The sequence below is a fragment of the Gymnoscopelus microlampas genome (assembly GCF_963454915.1).
Source record: "Gymnoscopelus microlampas genome assembly, chromosome: 15".
Lineage (NCBI taxonomy): Eukaryota > Metazoa > Chordata > Actinopteri > Myctophiformes > Myctophidae > Gymnoscopelus > Gymnoscopelus microlampas.
The window spans coordinates 48,338,467-48,358,780 of record NC_139952.1 but is presented as its reverse complement, the minus strand read 5'-3'; the positions used below and the strand labels follow the sequence as shown (position 1 = coordinate 48,358,780).

General features: G+C 39.4%; 1 protein-coding gene across 1 annotated transcript in view; it reads right to left on the bottom strand.

The window, feature by feature from the left end:
- Nucleotides 1–7,551: 7,551 nt before the first annotated feature.
- Nucleotides 7,552–20,314, bottom strand: part of LOC311062402 (uncharacterized protein) — a 700,443-nt gene continuing 687,680 nt past the window's right edge. Inside the window, exons 55-58 of the mRNA XM_084081416.1 lie at nucleotides 19,877–20,044; nucleotides 17,840–17,974; nucleotides 14,211–14,257; nucleotides 7,552–8,689 (exon numbers count right to left, since the gene is read on the bottom strand). Coding sequence (XP_083937542.1) covers nucleotides 8,145–8,689; nucleotides 14,211–14,257; nucleotides 17,840–17,974; nucleotides 19,877–20,044 — 895 coding nt within the window. The 3' untranslated portion in view covers nucleotides 7,552–8,144. The remainder of the gene's footprint in view (nucleotides 8,690–14,210; nucleotides 14,258–17,839; nucleotides 17,975–19,876; nucleotides 20,045–20,314) is intronic.

Here is a 20,314-nt window from a genome sequence, read left to right as displayed (position 1 = left end):
CATGTTTTAATCCATTGTGTGAGTGTGTGTTACTACACTACATTTATAAACACACATATTGTGCTTTTGTCTCTTTCTAGGAACAACAAGTATTGACAGATATTTTTGTCAAAATGTGTAAACAGCGTGTAAACAGGATGTGTGGCTGAAACGTACACACACACACACACACACACACACACACACACACTCAGTGAGGTCATGTGAGGTCAGGAAATAAGAAATGTTTTGGGTGAACTACTCCTTTAATACATTTGATTTGAGCTTAAAAAAAGCAGTCTTTTACACTTTGGCTATTTAAAAATAGCAGATCTACAAGCTCATAGCGCGGCACTCGGTGCCGCGCTATGGGGTCCCCACATGATTAGCTCAACATGGTTTTCTTACTCAACGGTAAACAAACCAACGTACAGTAAAGGTGTATGCAGGGTATCTGCACATTTTTGTAAAGTTACAATTTCAGGACTTTTTAAGACCTTTAAAACACGCCTGCAAGTCAAGAGAGGAACTTGGACCAGACGACAGAAGTTCTCCAGCAAATAAACAAGGAAAGACATGGGAATCACATAAGAAAAGTTCTGGGTCCAGAGACTGATGACTAGACTGCTTCACCTTCACACTAAAAAGTGATGTTTTTTGTTTTAACTTAATAGATGCTTCTGTCCTGCAAGCTTGTAGTTTTTTTTTTAAATGCACCGTTTGCACCTTTCATATGATCTTGTAACTCTTAAGTTCCTGCCTATAGGATCAATAACGTGTAATTTAATCTAATGTTAGATAATACAGGGAGGAACCACAACAACTCCTCAGTGTGCTCTTCACATATCATATAGCAGCTTTTAACCTCTTAAACCAGTGGTTTTCAACCTTTTTCATGCCAAGGACCCCTAAATTGATATAAATTTGGCCGTGGACCCCCATTTGAAAATGTGTTGTGCCAGGGACCCCCAGAAGCAAAGATATCAGTTAATTTTCACTTTAAAAAATATAAATATTCAAAGATATGCACACTTTTTCAAGGTTTTTCAAAAAATAGCAGATCTACAAGCTCATAGCGCGGCACTCGGTGCCGCGCTATGAGCTTGTAGATCTGCTATTTTTGAATAGCCAAAGCTAAGTGGTTAAAAAATGATCGTGGCGCTATTAACTAAGTTTGCTGGGGACCCCCTGGTACTCCCTCAAGGACCACTGGTGGTCCCCAGACCACTGGTTGTTGAAAACCACTGTCTTAAACCCTAGAGGTGATGCCAATTGAGTGTGTGTGCATACAAGGCGGATGCCGACCGGCAATGGCTTGTGTTCATTGTTGTGTCAAATCTGTCTGTTAATAATGACATGAAATATGCTGAGAGACGGACGGACGGAAGAAAGAAAGAAAGAAAGAAAGAACGAAAGAAAGAAAGAAAGAAAGAAAGAAGTAACAGTGTTATTGGGTAAGGGCACGGTCTGTTAAAGTCATGTTGTGCGGCCGATAGTTTTTTGCAGTCAGCACGTTGTAAAAAACGGAGTATCTTGCAGAGCATTCTGTCCCAATAACCAGTGACCCACCTGTCACTCACTTTGTAATCTCTGAAGAACAGAGTCAGAGCTGCTCTAGTGAATCTGTCAGGATCCTCGTTCACAACCACTACACCTTCACTTACATGGCTTTAGGATGGACATGTATGTGAACATGTTTTATAGCTCAGTGGTTCTCAAACCTTTTCAAGTCAAGGACACCCAAATGTTATATGTATTTGGCCACGGACCCCCATCTGAAAAGGCTCTGTGCCAGGGACCCCCATCTGAAAAGGCTCTGTGCCAGGGACCCCCATCTGAAAAGGCTCTGTGCCAGGGACCCCCATCTGATAAGGCTCTGTGCCAGGGACCCCCATCTGAAAAGGCTCTGTGCCAGGGACCCCCGGAAGAGAAGATTTACGTAAAAAAAAAATGTCCAAACATTTTCGATAGAAATAAAACATATTTCACAAAATAACAGATGTACAAGATCACAGTGCGGCACAAAGTGACGCGCTGTGATCTTGTAGATCTGCTATTTTTTAATATCCAACATGGATAAAGTGGTTAAAATAATTGTGATGCTATGTTAACTCATTTAGCTGGGGACCCCCTAGAACCCCCCCCCCCCCCCAAGGACCCCTGGGGGTCCCCGGACCCCACATTGAGAAGCAATGCTTTAGCTAACTGTTGTCATAGCCTACAGGAGGACTGGAATGTGTTCAGGACAGTGCTGTCATCATTATGCCCCAGGCAGGCTGCAGTACCTGAGGAAGTCCAGCAGGGGGTGGCGTGGAGGTGGGGATGCCCTGGGCGGGCCAGCTGAGGAAGAGGAAGTGGGTCAGGGTTCTGGTCTCCTGGGTCTGGACGTTCTTCAGGTAGAAGCTCTGACACCAGCTTCACCTGGAACACAATGGACTTCATTGATTGATTGATTGATTGATGTCATACTTTATTAGTGTCATAAAGGTAAACACAGCAGGTGGTCCTTTTAGTCATTAAGGATAAAAAGGAGAACATAAAAAAAGTCCTGGGGTCTTGTTTCCATTGTGGTCCTATGCATTCAATTCATCAACATAGCAACATAAAATAACACAATAATACATGTCATCAACAAATACAAAACACTATTATGTTCAAAAGGAGAAAAAGGAGAAACGGCTGCAGTGAATGACACCTCCTTTCCATGGTCCAGTGATTTACATCTCTTAAAGGGATAGTTCACCCCCAAAATGACTTGTTTTCTATGGATTAGTCACTCCATGGAGACGTGAATTCATGGATTTTATTTTTGTCTCATTCCTAAGACAATAATGTGATGACCGGCAGTGGTTCCGGTAGGAGACACAAAGAGTCTCCTTTGTGTCTCCTACCAGAAACACTGCCTACCGGTCTGCCGGTCATCAAATTATTATCTTAGAAATGAGAAAAAAACTAATAAATATCCATGAATTCACGTCTCCATGGAGTGACAAGGACCCCCAATATTACATGTATTTGGCTGCGGACCCCCCCGTCTGAAAAACATTTTGTGGCAGGGATTTTTCAAAAATAGCAGATCTACAAGCTCATAGCGCGGCACCGAGTGCCGCGCTATGAGCTTGTAGATCTGCTATTTTTGAAAAAGAATATTTATGCATAAACATGAATTAACATTATTCCATACTTCTGCTCTGACAACAGTTAATACTGTATTGACTTACTAGAAAGACACTTTACAAGACCCTACTGGAGAGAATTAACTCATTTATCAACACCAAAAATAAACATTTATCAACACAAAAGGTAGACTAACATATTAACCCTTTAAGACCGGGAACGCATCTGTGTGTCATTTTAACATTTCTTTGGCTATTCAAAAATAGTGCCACGCTATGAGCTTGTAGATCTGCTATTTTTTGAAAAACTGTGAAAATGTGTGCAAATCTTAATCTTATTGAATATAAACATTTTTTGAATATATTGAATAAATACATTTTTAAAGCAAACATTTTTAACTCTGTTACAACTTCTGGGGGGTCCCTGGAACAAAATATTTTTTGATGGGGGTACACGGCCAAATACAATTTTTGAGAACCACTGATATTATAGCAACATGTTTTTTTCTTATGTTGCTTTTTGTTTATGTTTTTTTCAAAACAACTGTTAGGATTTAGAAGACATTTGTAGAATCCCCCAGAAGCAAAGATTTAAGTTACAAATGTTACCTTTAAAAATATTTATAATGTTTTCAAAGACCCACGATTTTTCCCAAAAATAGCAGATCTACAACAACTCGGTGCCGCGCTATGAGCTTGTAGATCTGCTATTTTTGAATAGCCCAAAGAAATGTAAAAAGAATGGCACAGATGCGTTCCCGGTCCTGATGGATTAAACACACAACAGGAGCTTTAAACACTAAAGGCAGAAACACAAATACTGTAAAAGTGTGTGTGTGTGTGTGTGTGTGTGTGTGTGTGTGTGTGTGTGTGTGTGTGTGTGTGTGTGTGTGTGTGAGCAGCAGTAATGGCTGCCATCAATCTGACTGCTTTAGACCTTTAGATTCAACTACACACAATAAACTAAAACACAATCACCACATTTCTGGTAAAACCCTCAAGACAAGCTTTGTTTTACATCACAGAGCTTATTTTGAACATGTTTTATGTTCTAATACTTTATTTACCTGAACAAACAGGGACAAACTGATGTTGTTCTTTCTCTCTTCCTTGAAGAAAGATGTCACATGACCTCCTAAAACCACCTGATTTGCCCCCTTGTGGCGACATGTGGGATAGGGGTCTTTTCCTAAAATGTAAGTTCCTGCTCATTCCAAGACACACAAAGAAACATGCATAATAAAACACACATGTGACATTTGTGTTTTATGTCACATTAATGTCACATGTTTCTAAAAAATAAGCCACACCCTCTGTTCTAGACTCACATCTCCAGTTGCTAAAAGACAGCTTGATGGACGCTCCATTATAGCAGTGGTTCTCAATCTGTTCAGGGTGAGACCCCCCAAAATAATCCTATTTGTACTGGGGACCCCCCAAAAATATCCTATTTGTACAGGGGACCCCCCCAAAATAATCATCTTTGAACTGGGGACCCACCACCCTGATAAGCTCTTGGAATTGTAGGAATTGAGGCATTATATTTAGTTTAACTCGGTTCCATAGTGAAAATAGCCAATCTACAGTTGCGAGGCGTTGTGAGCATGTAGATCGGCTATTTTCAAAATTGTTGCACGTAATATTTGACAATTTGGACAATATTTAACCATTTTTGGTAGTATAGTTTGTTGATAAATGTTTACACAGTAATGGTTTTATATCAAACCAAACACCTCAAGGAGAATGGAGATACAACAGTCCTTAACACAGAGCCATGCTTATTGTGGTGACACATTTGACCTAAAAACAGCATTAAAAAGTCATGGATTCTGGACACTTGAACTCTAGCATCCCTATTCTGAGGGGAACATTAGCCCGAAAATAGCAGATCTACAAGCTCACAACGGCTCGCAGCGTTGTGAGCTTGTAGATCTGCTATTTTCAGTAAAAAATAAAAATTGGGGGAATTTAAGAGGTTAACTGTCTGAAAATGCACTTTAACATGAATGCAACACAACACACAATGATAGTGTTGTATAAATGTATGAAATGTAGTGGAGGTTCTCTCTCTCGACCTTCCTCAGAGTCATGATGACTGTGAGGAAGGTCGAAAGAGCGAAACGTCAGTCTACTTGTTACCTGCACCGTATTAAATAAAAGGCCTAAACTGTCCGTGTTGCTCCAGCGTTCTTCTCTTCTGCTATTATTATCCTACACTTGTGACGCACCGGACTGGCCCTTTAAGGCTGAGGCGCAACGGTAGAATCCCTTTGTTTGGAAAAACAATGACCTTTGTTTCAATGGATCCAACCTATAGTTATTATACATGACCAATGAGCTGTGGCCATGTTGTCATGACAACACTATGAATATCAATACACAGGAACAACGACAGACTGTCAAGAATACATTTATTAAACTATTCATACTTCTACACATGATCATACAATAACATGTGAAGAATGAGAATAATATCACATTCATATTCAATGAAAACACAATCATGGAATGAGTGAGGAAACAATGATGTAATAATGAATCAATGAATAAACAATGATTGATTTGAGTTCATAAACACATTTAGTAGATGTTTGAATCCAGAGTGATTGTCCATGCAAGTCCAATGCACTCTGAAAATAACCGATCTACAAGCTCACACCGCGTCACAGGCTCGCTGTGAGCTTGTAGATCGGCTATTTTTGGCACCAGCCAAGTATAAATCAGGCATTACGACGCTATCATGGCCCTCAAAAATACATTTCAGACTAAATCAACTGTAGATTTAGTCAACTAAAATCTTATATTTAGTCGATTAAAACTAAAACATTTCAGAATGACTAAAATATGACTACAATTTGCTGTCAACATGAACACTGCTCACAATGTGTCTCTTTGTGATGTGGATCTTAGCTAGTAGATAGCTTGTAGATCTGCTATTTTCACCCAAGAGATCTGGTGTAGAGGGGGAAAAAGCAGGGGACCAATTACAGAACCCTGGGGGACCCCAGTCAATAAAGTATATGGGGTTCAAGTGGTTAAAGTATAAAGGTTTATATATACAAGAAACAATATTATTACTGTCATAATTACATGATCAAATATACAGCTTTTCTAGGTTCACTAAAAATATCAAAAATAAAATATTACATAAAATATGAGTTTGTATCATAAGAGACACAATATGACACTGATATTTACATCATCATCATCATCATCATCATCATCATCATCATCAGTGTTGATGGACAGTATTTATGATACATATTTATAAATGTATGGAGTGGAGGTTTGTTCACTTCTATCTAATCTAATCTAAGATCTAAAGCTCCCTGTGGTGATGACTCATTTTATACCATAGAGTTTGACATTAATATGGATTTGACCAGGGACCCCCATTTGAACATATTTGTGCCAGGGACCCACGTTTGAACATATTTGTGCAACAGACCCCCATTTGAACACATTTGTGCCAGGGACCCCCATTTGAACACATTTGTGCCAGGGACCCACGTTTGAACATATTTGTGCAACGGACCCCCATTTCAACATATTTGTGCCACGGACCCCCATTTGAACACATTTGTGCCAGGGACCCCCATTTGAACATATTTGTGCCAGGGACCCCCATTTGAACTTATTTGTGCCAGGGACCACCATTTGAATACATTTGAGCCAGGGACCCTCATATGAACAAATTTGTACCACGGACCCCCATTTGAACACATTTGTGCCACGGACCCCCATTTTAACATATTTGTGCAAGGGACCCCCATTTGAACATATTTGTGCCACGGACCCCCATATGACATTTTTTTGTTCCAGGGACCCCCAGAAGCAAAGATTTGAGTTAAAAATGTTCGCTCTACAAGCTCATAGCGCGGCACTCGGTGCCGCGCTATGAGCTTGTAGATCTGCTATTTTTTGAATAGCCAAAGCTAAGTGGTTAAAATAATAGTGACACTCTCACATGACGATTAAAATGCTTAGTCTGGCCAGACTAATATTACTGTGTAGATTAGTCTGGAATCTCTGTTTGGAACCTGCATTTCCGAGGGGCAAAGTAACTAAGTACATTTACTCAAGTGCTTTACTTAACACTTTACGTAACATTTTGAGGTATTTTTACTTTACAACCTGTTTGTTTGTTTGTTTGTTTGTTTTCACTCAAAATAATTTAAATGCAAATAAAAAAAAATGCCTCTGGTGATAAACCCACATTTGCATACTGGGCCCTGATTGGTCCCTCACATCTTTGGAGAGAGAGGAATCCAATCTCTATTGAGAGGGGCCAGACCAATGGCAGATTGGTCTGGAACCATGCAGGCTAACAAGATTTAGGATATCATTTTCCAAAGTAAATAATATTTTTTTTTTAAATTACTTTTTTTAAAGTAGCAGATCTACAAGCTCACAATGTGTCGCGATGCGACAAGTTGTGAGCTTGTAGATCTGCTACTTTCAAATAGCCAATATATACAGAGGTTAACGTGTTTAAACTGATTTAGAGACGACTGGTTCTCAAAGTGAGGTCCAGGGGCCCCCGGGGGTCCTTGAGGGGATACCAGGGGGTCCTAAGCTAAATCATTAAATATACAACATCACAATCAGTGTAACCACTTTAACCATCAAATACTTTGCTATTGGAAAATAGCCGATCTACAAGCTCACAATGTGTCGTAATGTGACGCGTTGTGAGCTTGTAGATCTGCTATTTTAGGATTTTATCATTTGTAACATTTTAAACAACAGAAATCTTGTTGTCAGGGGTCAGAGGTCAAATGCATTGGGGGTCGTTGACATGACAACGTTAGAGAAACACTGAATCTACAGGAGCTTTAATGTGTGACTGTCACTGTGCTGCTTATTACATCATCATGATGATGTCACCGTGATGTCATGATGAGTCACTCATGCCCAAATATGGAGTCCATGACGTCAGACTCAGCTAGTCTCAAAGTATCCTGGCAACAGTGGTAACCATGACAACCTGCACTCACTCAAACATGTTGAGTAACCATGGTGACCTGATGTCATCCTCACATAGAGACTCTATCTCTGCTCACACAGACACACTGAGGAGGGGTAGGAGTATAACCAGAACCCAGCATAGAGAGGTTCAGTGAATGTGTTCTGGAAGGTGTACAGGTGTGTCAGTGAGTCAGAGGACCCTTTATAAAAGGACAGAGTCCCAGCAGGCCAGTCCAGATACACTGCTACTCTGTTAGAGCCAGAGGGACTGACAGGGAGGACAGTGTCCTTACTATTGTGTCTGACAGTGTAACTGTTACCACGACTACCATCTCTACAGTGCAGACTCCAGGACTTGTCATTGTGTCCAAGCCTACAGTCATCACCACCTCCTTTCCTGCTGATCCCTCTGTAAGTCACTGCTATAGAAACCCCTTCACTCCACTCTACCTCCCAGTAACAGTGTCCAGTCAGACCCTCTGTACACAGAACCTGAGCCCGTCCATCAAACCTGTCAGGATGTTCAGGATATGATTGATCCTGTCCCCATGTCACCTTTCTGTTGTTCTCAGACAGAGAGAGGGTTCTGAATGCTGTGTTTGTGTCCAGTGTGAGAGGATGGAAATCTGATGAGAAAAACAACACAGTAAACATTACATACATCATTCACTGACACACACACACACACACACACACACACACACACACACACACACACACACACACACACACACACACACACACACACACACACACACACACACACACACACACACACACACACACACACACACACACACAATGTATCGTCGGCGTCGCTGTCGGCTGGAAACCTTGTATGTCCAAAACATTTCATTTATTTTCTTAATATCATTTTAAAAACATTAAAATAGTGTAAACAGCAGATCTACAAGCTCACAACGTGTCAGAGATACAAGGTTTCTGCCTGACGACAACACAGTAAAATGTGAGTCAGAATGTCTTAAAGCCTCCAGGTGAGAAGTGACTTTCTGTGAGAAAATGTTTACATTAAGTTTATGTGAAATGACATCAATGTGGAAAAGTACTCACATGTTTTACTTAAGTAAAAGTATCAATACTGCAATGTAGAAATACTCTGTTACAAGTAAAAGTCCGGAATTCAAAATGTACTTGTGTAAAAGTACAAAAGTGTCGGTATTAAAATGTACTTAAAGTAACACAAGTAGAAAGTACTCATTATGCAGAATGTCCCATTTCACAAGTTTTCAAATGTATAAATTGTATAAAAATGTTTTGAAAATAGAAGATCTACAAGCTCACAATGTGTTGCATGGAGACGGATTGTGAGCTTGTAGATCGACTATTTTCGAAAGGCCGAAATGTATATAGGGCTGTTAATGTAGTTAATGTATGTTTTGTAAGAATAATCAAAATCCAAGTAACTAGAAACTAAAGTTTTCAAATAATTGTAGTGGAGTACAAGTACAATATGCCTTTGAAATGTAGTGGAGTAGAAATAAAAGTACTGAAAATAGGAAATACTCCAGTAAAGTAAAAATACCTCAAAATGTTATTTAAGTACAGTACTTGAGTAAAATAATGTACTTAGTTACTTTACACCTCTGAAAATACACACATCTGTTACATCAAAGGTTCCTAAACTTTAATGGCTGCGACCCCCCAAAATAATCATATTTGAACTGGGGACCCCCCAAAATAATCATATTTGAACTGGGGACTCCCCAAAATAATCATATTTGAACTGGGGACCCCCCAAAATAATCATATTTGAACTGGGGACCCCCCACTCTGACAAGCACTTGTCAGGGTGGGGTAGTTGTAGGAGTTGAGGCATTACATTTAGTTTGACTCGGTTCCACATATAAATATTGTGAAAATAGCCGATCTACAAGGTGTTGTGAGCTTGTAGATATATTTTAAAGTATATTTATAGCCGATCTACCACTTATAGATCGGCTATTTTGTAGATCGGTTATTTTCACAATATTTGCCTTTTTTTTGCGTTATATTTCACAATTTGGCCAATTTGGTATTAAAAAGGTCTTAACACATCGGGTGCCAAACACGGTCTGAACCGTGTGTTTACATAGTGGCAGTTCCGAAGCTTCGGTGCCGAACACGGTCTGAACCGTGATTTCAGTCTTTTTGTTTTTTTTGTTTTTCTCCGCGCGGGCGGGGCTAGAGCAGCTCTGGGAGCACCCATTGTAATCCTGCGAAAGAAGTGCCAGATCGCTCACCGGAAACAATTTTTTTCCCCCGATCCGCTTCCTGTCTATTTCCTACTTTGAAACGCCTATATCTCCGAATCTGTTTCCTGTGGGGAAAACCGGTCATGCGCGATGCGCGATTCCCCCCCCCCCCCGTTGTAACCCGTGAGGGGAATGTTATGGTTCCAGGCTGTAGCCAGGCTCATGGCAGAACATGAATCGATGCTTTTTTTTGGCGTGGATTTGCTTGTAACGCACGCGGAGGCTTTAAACAGCAAAGCGCAGTCAATGGGGAGAATGCTGGCACCCACGGTAAGTTGTTATGAAAAAATGCTGGCACCCGATGTGTTAAAAGTCCTTAAATTGTAACATTATAAATGTACAGATACCCAGTTTGTAAACCACTGTGTTACATAGAAAACATTCAGCATCTATAAGTTAGCAACACCTCACACCATGGTGTGAAGCGTTGCTAACTTGTAGATCGTCTAATTTAGTTATTTTTGAAATATGGAGGACTTACAAGCTGATTTACAAGCTCACAACGTGTCACGATGCAAGGCGTTGTGAGCTTGTAGATCTCCTATTTATTATGTACATTCTATTTTTTTAAATGTTTTTCTGTACTGCAGTATTTACATCTACAAGCCGATCTACAAGCTCATCACATGTCACATCGCAACATGCAAGCTTGTAGATCTGCTGTTTTTTGAAATATAGCCAATCTACAAGCTCACAGCCTGTCATGATGCAAGGCATTGTGAGGTTGTAGATCGGCTATTTATTTTATTTTACCACAACCCAATCTGCAAGCTCACAATCTGTCACAATGCAACTCGTTGTAAGTTGATAGATCGGATAGTTTTGTATTAGAAAAATAGCCGATCTACAAGCTCACAACGATTGCATATCGGCAATTTAATCAATTAATTAATTAATTAAAAAGTACACAATATGAGGTGTTGTGAGCTTGTAGATTTGCTATTTTTTAACTATAAATCGTCTTCAAGCTCACAACGTGTTATAATGTGACACGTTGTGCTTGTGGTATTTTTCAAATATAGCCGAAATTCAAATTCAGAACCCGTCACAATGTTACCCATTTTGAGCTTGTAGATCGGCTGTTTTTACCAAATTGTCTAATATAGCCGATCTAAAAGCTCACAACACATCATGATGTGACGCATGGTGAGCTTGTAGATCGGCTATCTTTGTTATGTTTGATATATTGAGGTCTGAGGAAGATCCAGCAGGCTTTAAACATCACATTCATGATGGTAATAAACCATTTAACTTATGGATCATAATTATTCCAGTGCAGAGTTCTGCTCTGCATCTGGCTTTTTAAATGACTTTGGATGAGCGTGATCTTCTACTTGTTGATGTTTGAAATAACTCACTACCTGTCACATTGCAACATGGTGTGAGCTTGTAGATCGGCTGTTTTTGAAATATAGCCAAAACTCATAGCGCATCATAATGCGAGGCTTTGCAAGCTTGTAGATCTGCTATTTCTTGTAATATAGCCGATGTAAAGGCTCACAACGCAAAAGGGTGAGAGCTTGTAGATCGGCTCACAACCTGTCACAATGCGACAAGTTATGATCAGAATTTTTTATTTATTTGTAATAGTCTATCTAAAAGCTCACCACACGTCATGCTCAGGGTTTCCGTTAGCCGGTATTTACCAATTAAATGTAATATTTAATTGGCCGTTAATTATAAAGATCACAGGCCACCGTGGCCGATTGGGAAAATGCTGTTATTAGACTATTTTATGTCTGTCTGTCTGCACTGCATAAAGTGGTGAAAGTTGGTGACACACATACATTGCAGGCAAGTAATGAACCTTCCTTGAACCATCATTCATGATGACATAATTAACATTAACAAAACAAGACAAAACAAAAGCTGTAGGTTTTGCATATTAAGGTTGAATGAGATGTAGGGCCCAAAACATATATTAATGTGCTTATACTGTGTGACGTATTCACGCAAGCTGTTCATAACGCCCACTTTATTCAGTTATGTTTTTGGAAAGCGACACCTCTGCATGATAGAGTACATAGATATTACTAGCCCACTTCATTCTTTAGCCGGTAAAATATAATCCTGTAGGTCAAGGTGGCCGGCCCAAAAAGTGCCTTGTGGAAACCCTGGTCATGATGCAATGTATTGTGAGTTTGTAGATTGTCTCTTTTTATGTTTGAAATACAGCTGATCTTCAAGCTTACAACCTGTCTCAATGTGACTCGTGAATTGTTAGATAGGCAAATTTTGTTTCAAATATAGCTGAACTACAAGCTCACAACGTGTCATAATGTGACATGTGAGCTTGTAGATCGGCTCTATTTTAAATATTGCAGATCTACAAGCACATAATGTGTCACAATGCGAGGCGTTGTGAGGAGTTGTGAGGCATTGGGTTTCATTCACTAAGCTCAGGTCCTCACATATTGTGTACTTATGTGCATATACGTGACTTCCCACGTTCAGTATTCATTCATCTTTTTTTTACCGTGAATTTGGGCGGACACTCAAACTCACGTCTGCTCAGGAAAATACTTATATGCCTTAAACCTTTCATATATGTTATTTGAATGCCTTATTCTTCATGAAAAATCAATGACAATAGTGCCAAACCTCAAATAATGTTTTTATGTGCCCAAGATTTGTCAACACATAAAAAAATTATGTCAAAGATCTATTGCTTGGATGCATATGGTACATGATTCGAATTCAACCGAGTATTTCTTTTCAGTTGACACATTTAGAGCTGAAATATTAGGTCCTTTTGCATGTTTTCCGTTTCTGCAAATGTGGCCACAGTTTCACTATTGGACTTTCATGCAAACAACATATGTTGTGCTATTAATTTATAATATTGACCACATTACATCACGCTTATGTCTTATGATCTGATGAGGATACAGTATGGATGAAATATAGTTGTGTCCATAATATCCATTCACCATTCTGACGTAGGACAGGATCTGTTGTTAATCCAAAGGACATGTTTATCCTCAGTAAGTGTGATCTGGTCCATAATCGGATCTCAGTGTTCCTGGATTCCAGCGTCAAAATGTTACCTCAGTCAAATGTGAGCATTATTTAATAGAAAAGGCTTCTATAATATCCTTTCCACGTTGTATTAACCTATTATTTGGTGGTGGGGTTAAACGTTATAACTTCTTATTCTCATTATGAGAGCATTACTTTATTAACGTTCAGCTGATCCATCGTGCGATCGAGGGACTCACTTCCAGACAGAACAGATGTACAAGTTGTCAATGCGGTGTGACTTGCCGCGTTGTAATTTTGCAAATCTGTTTTTGTTATTTCTGGTTGCCTTTTATGGTGTTAAATGGGACGTGGAACAATACAAAGGATCTACACGGGAGCACACTAGTGACTTTAGAACATATATGAGATACACCTGTGATCCGCACAAATCATGGCTCTGAACCCTCTTTCATGAATCACACGTCAGAATTGACTTATCCCAATATACATATGTTATTTATGACCAGGATATACACCTTATTTATGACCAGGATATACTCCTTATTTATGAGCAGGATATACACCTTATTTATGACCAGGATATACACCTTATTTATGACCAGGTTAGTGAAGGAGGCCCATTGTTTCTGTCAACCCACGTGACCTTAGTTTTCTGAAAAACTTAAATGTTTTATTCAAAACGTTAAAAAAAAAAATGACACAGATGCTTTCCCGGTTTTAAAGGTATAACAACGTATAGGCTTTCCAGGTCTTAATGGGTTAAGGACCGGGCCAAGAGCAGAGAAACCTCCTGAATTCCCTGGAAGCTCTACTGAAGAGTTTTCAGGACAGTATCTGGGGAGGGGCCAACCGACTATAAAACAGTGTATAAAATGTTAATGTGTGATATTGACACAGACAGACAGATACTCACATGTTGTGAGTTGAGGATTAAGCCAATCTTCTCCTCCATGTTTCACTCTGTAGGAAATAGAACAACAATGCATCAATGTCTAACTGTCTAACACAACGTCTCCACTACCTGACACTACAGTGTTTCTCCTATCATTATCTTGGCCCTACAGCCCATCCAGACATACTCACTGCTGCCCAGTTTGGATCTCATCACCTCCTCAGACTCCACTTTAACCCCTAGCACTCCACTCTCCTTTATCCCTTCTTAATGCAAGTTTACTATACAGATATATCTTGTTCTTAACACCCTGACCGCCGGACCCGTAGCCTACGGGCCGATAAATCCAACCGTAAAGCGCCGATCCCGTAGCCTACGGGCTGTGGTGCTTTTTCCTCTTTTAAAAAAAAAAAACTTTTTTCAATTTTCGACACGGACCATTTTATTGTAGCACCACCGGAAACAGAATTAATCGGGATCCGGTTTTGCCGATCCCGTCGGGCCTCGTTCTAGTCTCGCGTGGCCAGACTGTTGCCTCCCACAATTTACAAATGTTTCTGGCATACAGTCTGGGACTCGGAAGCTCTGATCATGTGTAAGGGGAAAGCGGATGCCCCTCCCCTACCCATTTCCGTTTTAGCATTGTGCAGTGGCGCAAAGGAGTCCGACTGGAATCAACGAATCTCATAAACATCGTTTATGTCTACTAGTGTCTTCTTTCACAGTTTTTTCGGCGTTAATTCCATGATACCTTTCTCAGTTTTCTGTGATAAACAATCCTCGCACAAATAACATGAATCTACCGCTCCTATGACTATGCTTCCGCCTCGGTTCTGTTTCCACTAGGACTACAGGTCCGCGGGCACCGCGTCGTGATTGGTCGAATGTCTTTCCGGTCTGAACAACTTCCGTTACACAGCTTTCGGGAAGTGGAGTTCCAGACTCTATATAGCATTCAGAGATTGTGGAATAGTAGTCTGGTGACGCGAGACTAGCCTCGTTCTAATCACGAAACTGAAACTCCATTTTCTCCTTGTAGTTTTTTCTCCTCGGTGATCACTGTTTAACATAAACCGTTCTAACTACAACATGGATGCCCCGTTTGACACGTGGTCTCCAATGCTCGAACCAGGCAGATGTCCGCAATGTTTACAAACAGTGCACAGCTCAATCTTACGGATTTTAACAAGGTCTATGGCGACGTGAAAAAAACAAAAAACAACAATAAAACGTTGGCACTGGTGAGTACATTATGAGATTAACCTCTGGCGGTCAATGTGTTAATGCAAGTTTACTATGCAGATATATCTTCTTCTTAATGCAAGTTTACTATGCAGATATATCTTGTTCTTAATGCAAGTTTACAATGCAGATATATCTTGGATATGTCTTGTTATTTAGATAGCATGTTGTTTAGAATGGGAGGGGTATCATCCAAGGAGTCTCTGAGAAGGAGAAGCCGGGTGTGGATCCATGTCAAAAATCCTTCCGGTCGGCCGCTCAGGGCTGAGGACAGGATTCTTGGGTGGGGGGACAGGTTTTTTGAAAGTGGGCCCCCCCATGCCCCATGCACGCGCGTAAAAAAATTTCGGTTTTAATTCAGTTATTTATTGATTTTTTATTATTTTATTCTGTTTTTTCTCGGTTTTTGAATTAATTTATTATTATTTTTTACCTAAGTCGGGTGTCTTTGCGCGATTTCACGTTGGCCACTTTAGCCACCTCAAGACAATATATCGTCAGTTATGTTCATAACCAGTGGTGGAAAAAGTATTCACATGTTTTACTTAAGTAAAAGTATAAATACTGCAATGTAGAAATACGCCCTTACAAGTAAGAGTCAATTCAAAATGTATTTCAGTAAAGGTACAAAAGTATTGGTATAAAAATGTACTTTGAGTAACAAAAAGTAAAAGTACTCCAGTCCTTGTGAGTACTTTTACTCGAAATGTAGCCTTTATAGGGCTGAGATCTACAGCTCACAGAGATCTACAAGCTCACAGAGCTTTTCAAAAGGTTTTTTATACATTTGAAAACTTGAAATGGGACATTCTGCATAATGAGTACTTTTACTTTTGATACGAGTGCATTTTATACTTTTGCACTTTTACTTAGGCACGGCGGCAATTTATGCACATTAAACATTTTGTACTCACAATAGATGTCCCTCCAACGTCCAAACATCTCCTAAATTCATCATTTCTAGTTGAAAACATGCTATTTTCTGTCTCATCATAAATCCTCAAGTGTTTTCTCCCCAGTGACTTGTAAATAGTGTTGCCAAGTATTGCGTGAGAGCAATAAGCAATAAGGTCTATGAATATTATATGTTTATGAATTGAATACCAAGGACCTCAATGGAAACAAGACCGCAAGGACTTTTTTGGACGGACCTTTTAGACAAAGTGTTTTAACTGTACTTTCTGCCAATAAAATAATCAATCAATCAATCAATACTGTAAGGGCAGGTTTTCGCAAATGTTCGCTTTTTACATAGACTTTACCTGGCAACCCCCCCCCCCCCCCCTCTCTCTCTCTCTCTCTCTCTCTCTCCCCCTCACCTGAGGCCCCCCCGCTCCGGGTGGGGGGACATCTGTCCCCTTTAGCCCCGCCTGTCAGCGGCCCTGCGGCCGCTCCAATGACTAAAAGCTTTATATCTCCATTTCTTTTTAACGTGGTGGAAGTGAGCCGCTTTCGATCGGCGATCACTCTGCAATGGAGGATCGTGTTAGAAATATTATTGTTCCAGGCATTAGTCGGGACCCTCCGCCGTCTCGCACGCACGCTTTGTTTACATGCACTTCCGCGTCGGGGCTTCTACAGCACTGAACGTACCCCATTTTAATAAACCTCTGGCACACAATGTGTTAATTGCGCATACAGTGAAATATTTAAAACCTTTTTTTTGTTTTTGCTCACACCTTCCTCTTAACAATACAACATATATTCTCTGTGGGGTTCAGGTCAGGTCAGTTGTCTGGTCAGTTAAGCACAGTAATACCATCAGTACACCAGTTACTAGTAGTGTTGACACTGTGGGCAGGTACCAAGTCCAAGTCGGGACCAACACCAGATGACATGGCACCCAAAATCATCACTGACAGTGAAAACTTCACACTGGAGTCAACACAACATCTACCAGGAGATTTTTGGCAGGACTTGACATCTGCCCACTGTGTCAACAGGTGTGCGACACTAGACTCAACAATACAAATGAGCTTAAGGCTGCTATCAATGTATGTATGTATGTATGTATGTATGTATGTATGTATGTATGTATGTATGTATGTATGTACGTATATATATATATATATATATATATATATATATATATATATATATATATATATATATATATATATATATATATATATATATACACACATATACATATACATATACATACATACATACATACATACATACATACATACATACATACATACATACATACATATATACATATATACATATACATACATACATACATACATACATACATACATACATACATACATACATACATACATACATACATATTTGCATATTTGCATCTATTTATGACTTTGTGTCAGAGTGAATACACAGTTAAGTGACATATCAGGGAAACACTGTACTATCCAACATGGACACAGCCCAAGTCTACTCACATGCAGTTCTCCAGTAGGCCTACTGAATCATTCACCATGCTGAAGCTCAGGTTCAACTCTCTTAGGGAGGGATGAGAGTTTACAGCTGAGGACAGAACTTCACAGCATCTCTCTGTCAACCAGCAGTGAGACAGTCTGAATGAAGAATGAAACACCAGATGAGGAAAACAAAAGAAAAAGAGAAAATAAATAAAACACGTTACAATATACATTATTCCTGGATTGAGAACCTGGACCTGGCCGTGATGGACTGTCAGGGGTTTGGACTCTTGACCCAAGAGGTGGAAAGAAAGAAAGAAAGAAAGAAAGAAAGAAAGAAAGAAAGAAAGACAAAAAGAAAGAAAGAAAGAAAGAAAGAAAGAAAGAAAGAAAGAAAGAAAGAAAGAAAGAAAGAAAGAAAGAAATAATAACAAGAATACAATGAAATAAGAAAGAAAACAAAGATAGATTATTAAGATTCTGAAGTTCAGCTCACACACACACACACACACACACACACACACACACACACACACACACACACACACACACACACACACACACACACACACACACACACACACACACACACACATACAAGGCTGTTACTACCATCAAACACTCAATATAGATCATAATATACTGATGACATTGGGGATCCCCATATATGGCATAAAAGGGACAAGTAAGGAACAGTTACAGATATCTCCATATATGGGCACAAAATAAATGCACAAAATCAGAATATGCATTTATTTTAAGTACGTCTGTAGTTCAGGTATCTTGAGAACTGTCCGACAGACCAACGTCAAACTTGGAAAATGACCTGAGTGTATTCTTATGACAACAGTCCCTAAAAGGCCAATTTGAATTACTTCCTGACATAAGCAAGAACTTGTGCATACATATGAATTTTGATTTCATTCACCTGTGTGATCCCCATAGCTGCATGTTCCTCCACACCTGATTTAATGTATACAGCGCTACGCCATTTTGAATCTCATTCAAGATGACGTCCAGACAGTGTATTACTAATTTTAAACTTAAAGATGCAGTGCAGTGACACTTTCGGTCATTTTATTTCGAAGATTCAGTCTGAAACGTTGTGTCAACCGACTCTCAACCAATCAGAAGGTCCCATGCCTTCAGGCTATGGGACGTTGGAATCTCAATCACTTCAGCCGTGCGCAACACGGCTAGTGTTTGTTTACAAGTGAGATAGAGACGGCCAGTTAAGCACGTTTGCTACGACGTGGCTTATTTCTAACCTATAATGTTTTTAGATTCATATTTTAGAGTGCAGATTAGTTTAAAATGTGTAATACAACGTCTGGACGTGAACTTGAATGAGATTCAAAACGGAGTAGCTCTGTAATTAAAATCAGCTGTGTTTGAAGAACATGCAGCTATGGGAATCAAACAGGTGCATGTAACAAGATTCATTTATATTCATGAGTGCGTTATGTCATCACGCTGCACGCTTTCGTTTACAGGTAGTAATTAAGATGTCTTTTTAGGGACTTTTGATATAAAAATACACTACTAATACTCATCTATTGTTAGGTATGCCCATATGATGACCACGGATATGCTCTAAAAGTGTGAAAAACATATTTTTCATTTCACTGCACCTTTAAAGAGTACACTAAAATATGTATCTGAAAACATTTTAGTTTAGAAATAAGAAATGTAGTTACATGAACAGGCTTTACACTGCCCCCCTCTGCGCGAGCTACATGCTACAAGCATCGGTCCCATCGGCTGAGAATGTGATTAGTTGAGACACAAATAGGCTTCAGTTTCAGACTCATCCTTCAAAATAAAATCAGCAAAAAAGCCATTTCATAATTTCTTTAAGTGCAGAAGATCTGACAAAATACATCCAACAACGATAGTGTAATTTTGTATCTCAGCATGGCAGGACATGAGGTAGGCTTGGGATCCCTTGATATCATTCTTATTAATACATTCTCACCACAACATTCATAATATATTCACATAATACAGTACATAATAAAACAGAATTGATCAAAAATAAATTGGGTACATGTATCTTACCTTAGAATTTCCAGTCTACAGTGCACACTCTTCAGTCCAGCTAAAAGCAGATCCAGTAGTCCTAAATCCAGGTAGCTGAGGTCCAATTCTCTCAAATGAGAAGGATTAGAGCTGAGAGCTGAAGCCACAACTTCAACGTCTGTCTGTCTGAGGTTACAGTGAACAAGTCTGTAAATACAGATTAAATAAGAGACTATAAAAACAAATGACATCTAGTTCACATAATTCACACCTCAGTTTTACATAATATTATTCATAATTACTATAAGTGAATGTGATGTAGTTGTTTTTTGATGACTTAATGTTTGTTTGGAATTGATGTTGGTTACCTTCATGTTACATGTGTGCACTTCACCTACAGTATGCTGAGTATACTAATATAGTTTTGTCTTCCATTAAAGGAATATTTTACCCCAAAAAATGTTTTTTCCTATAAAT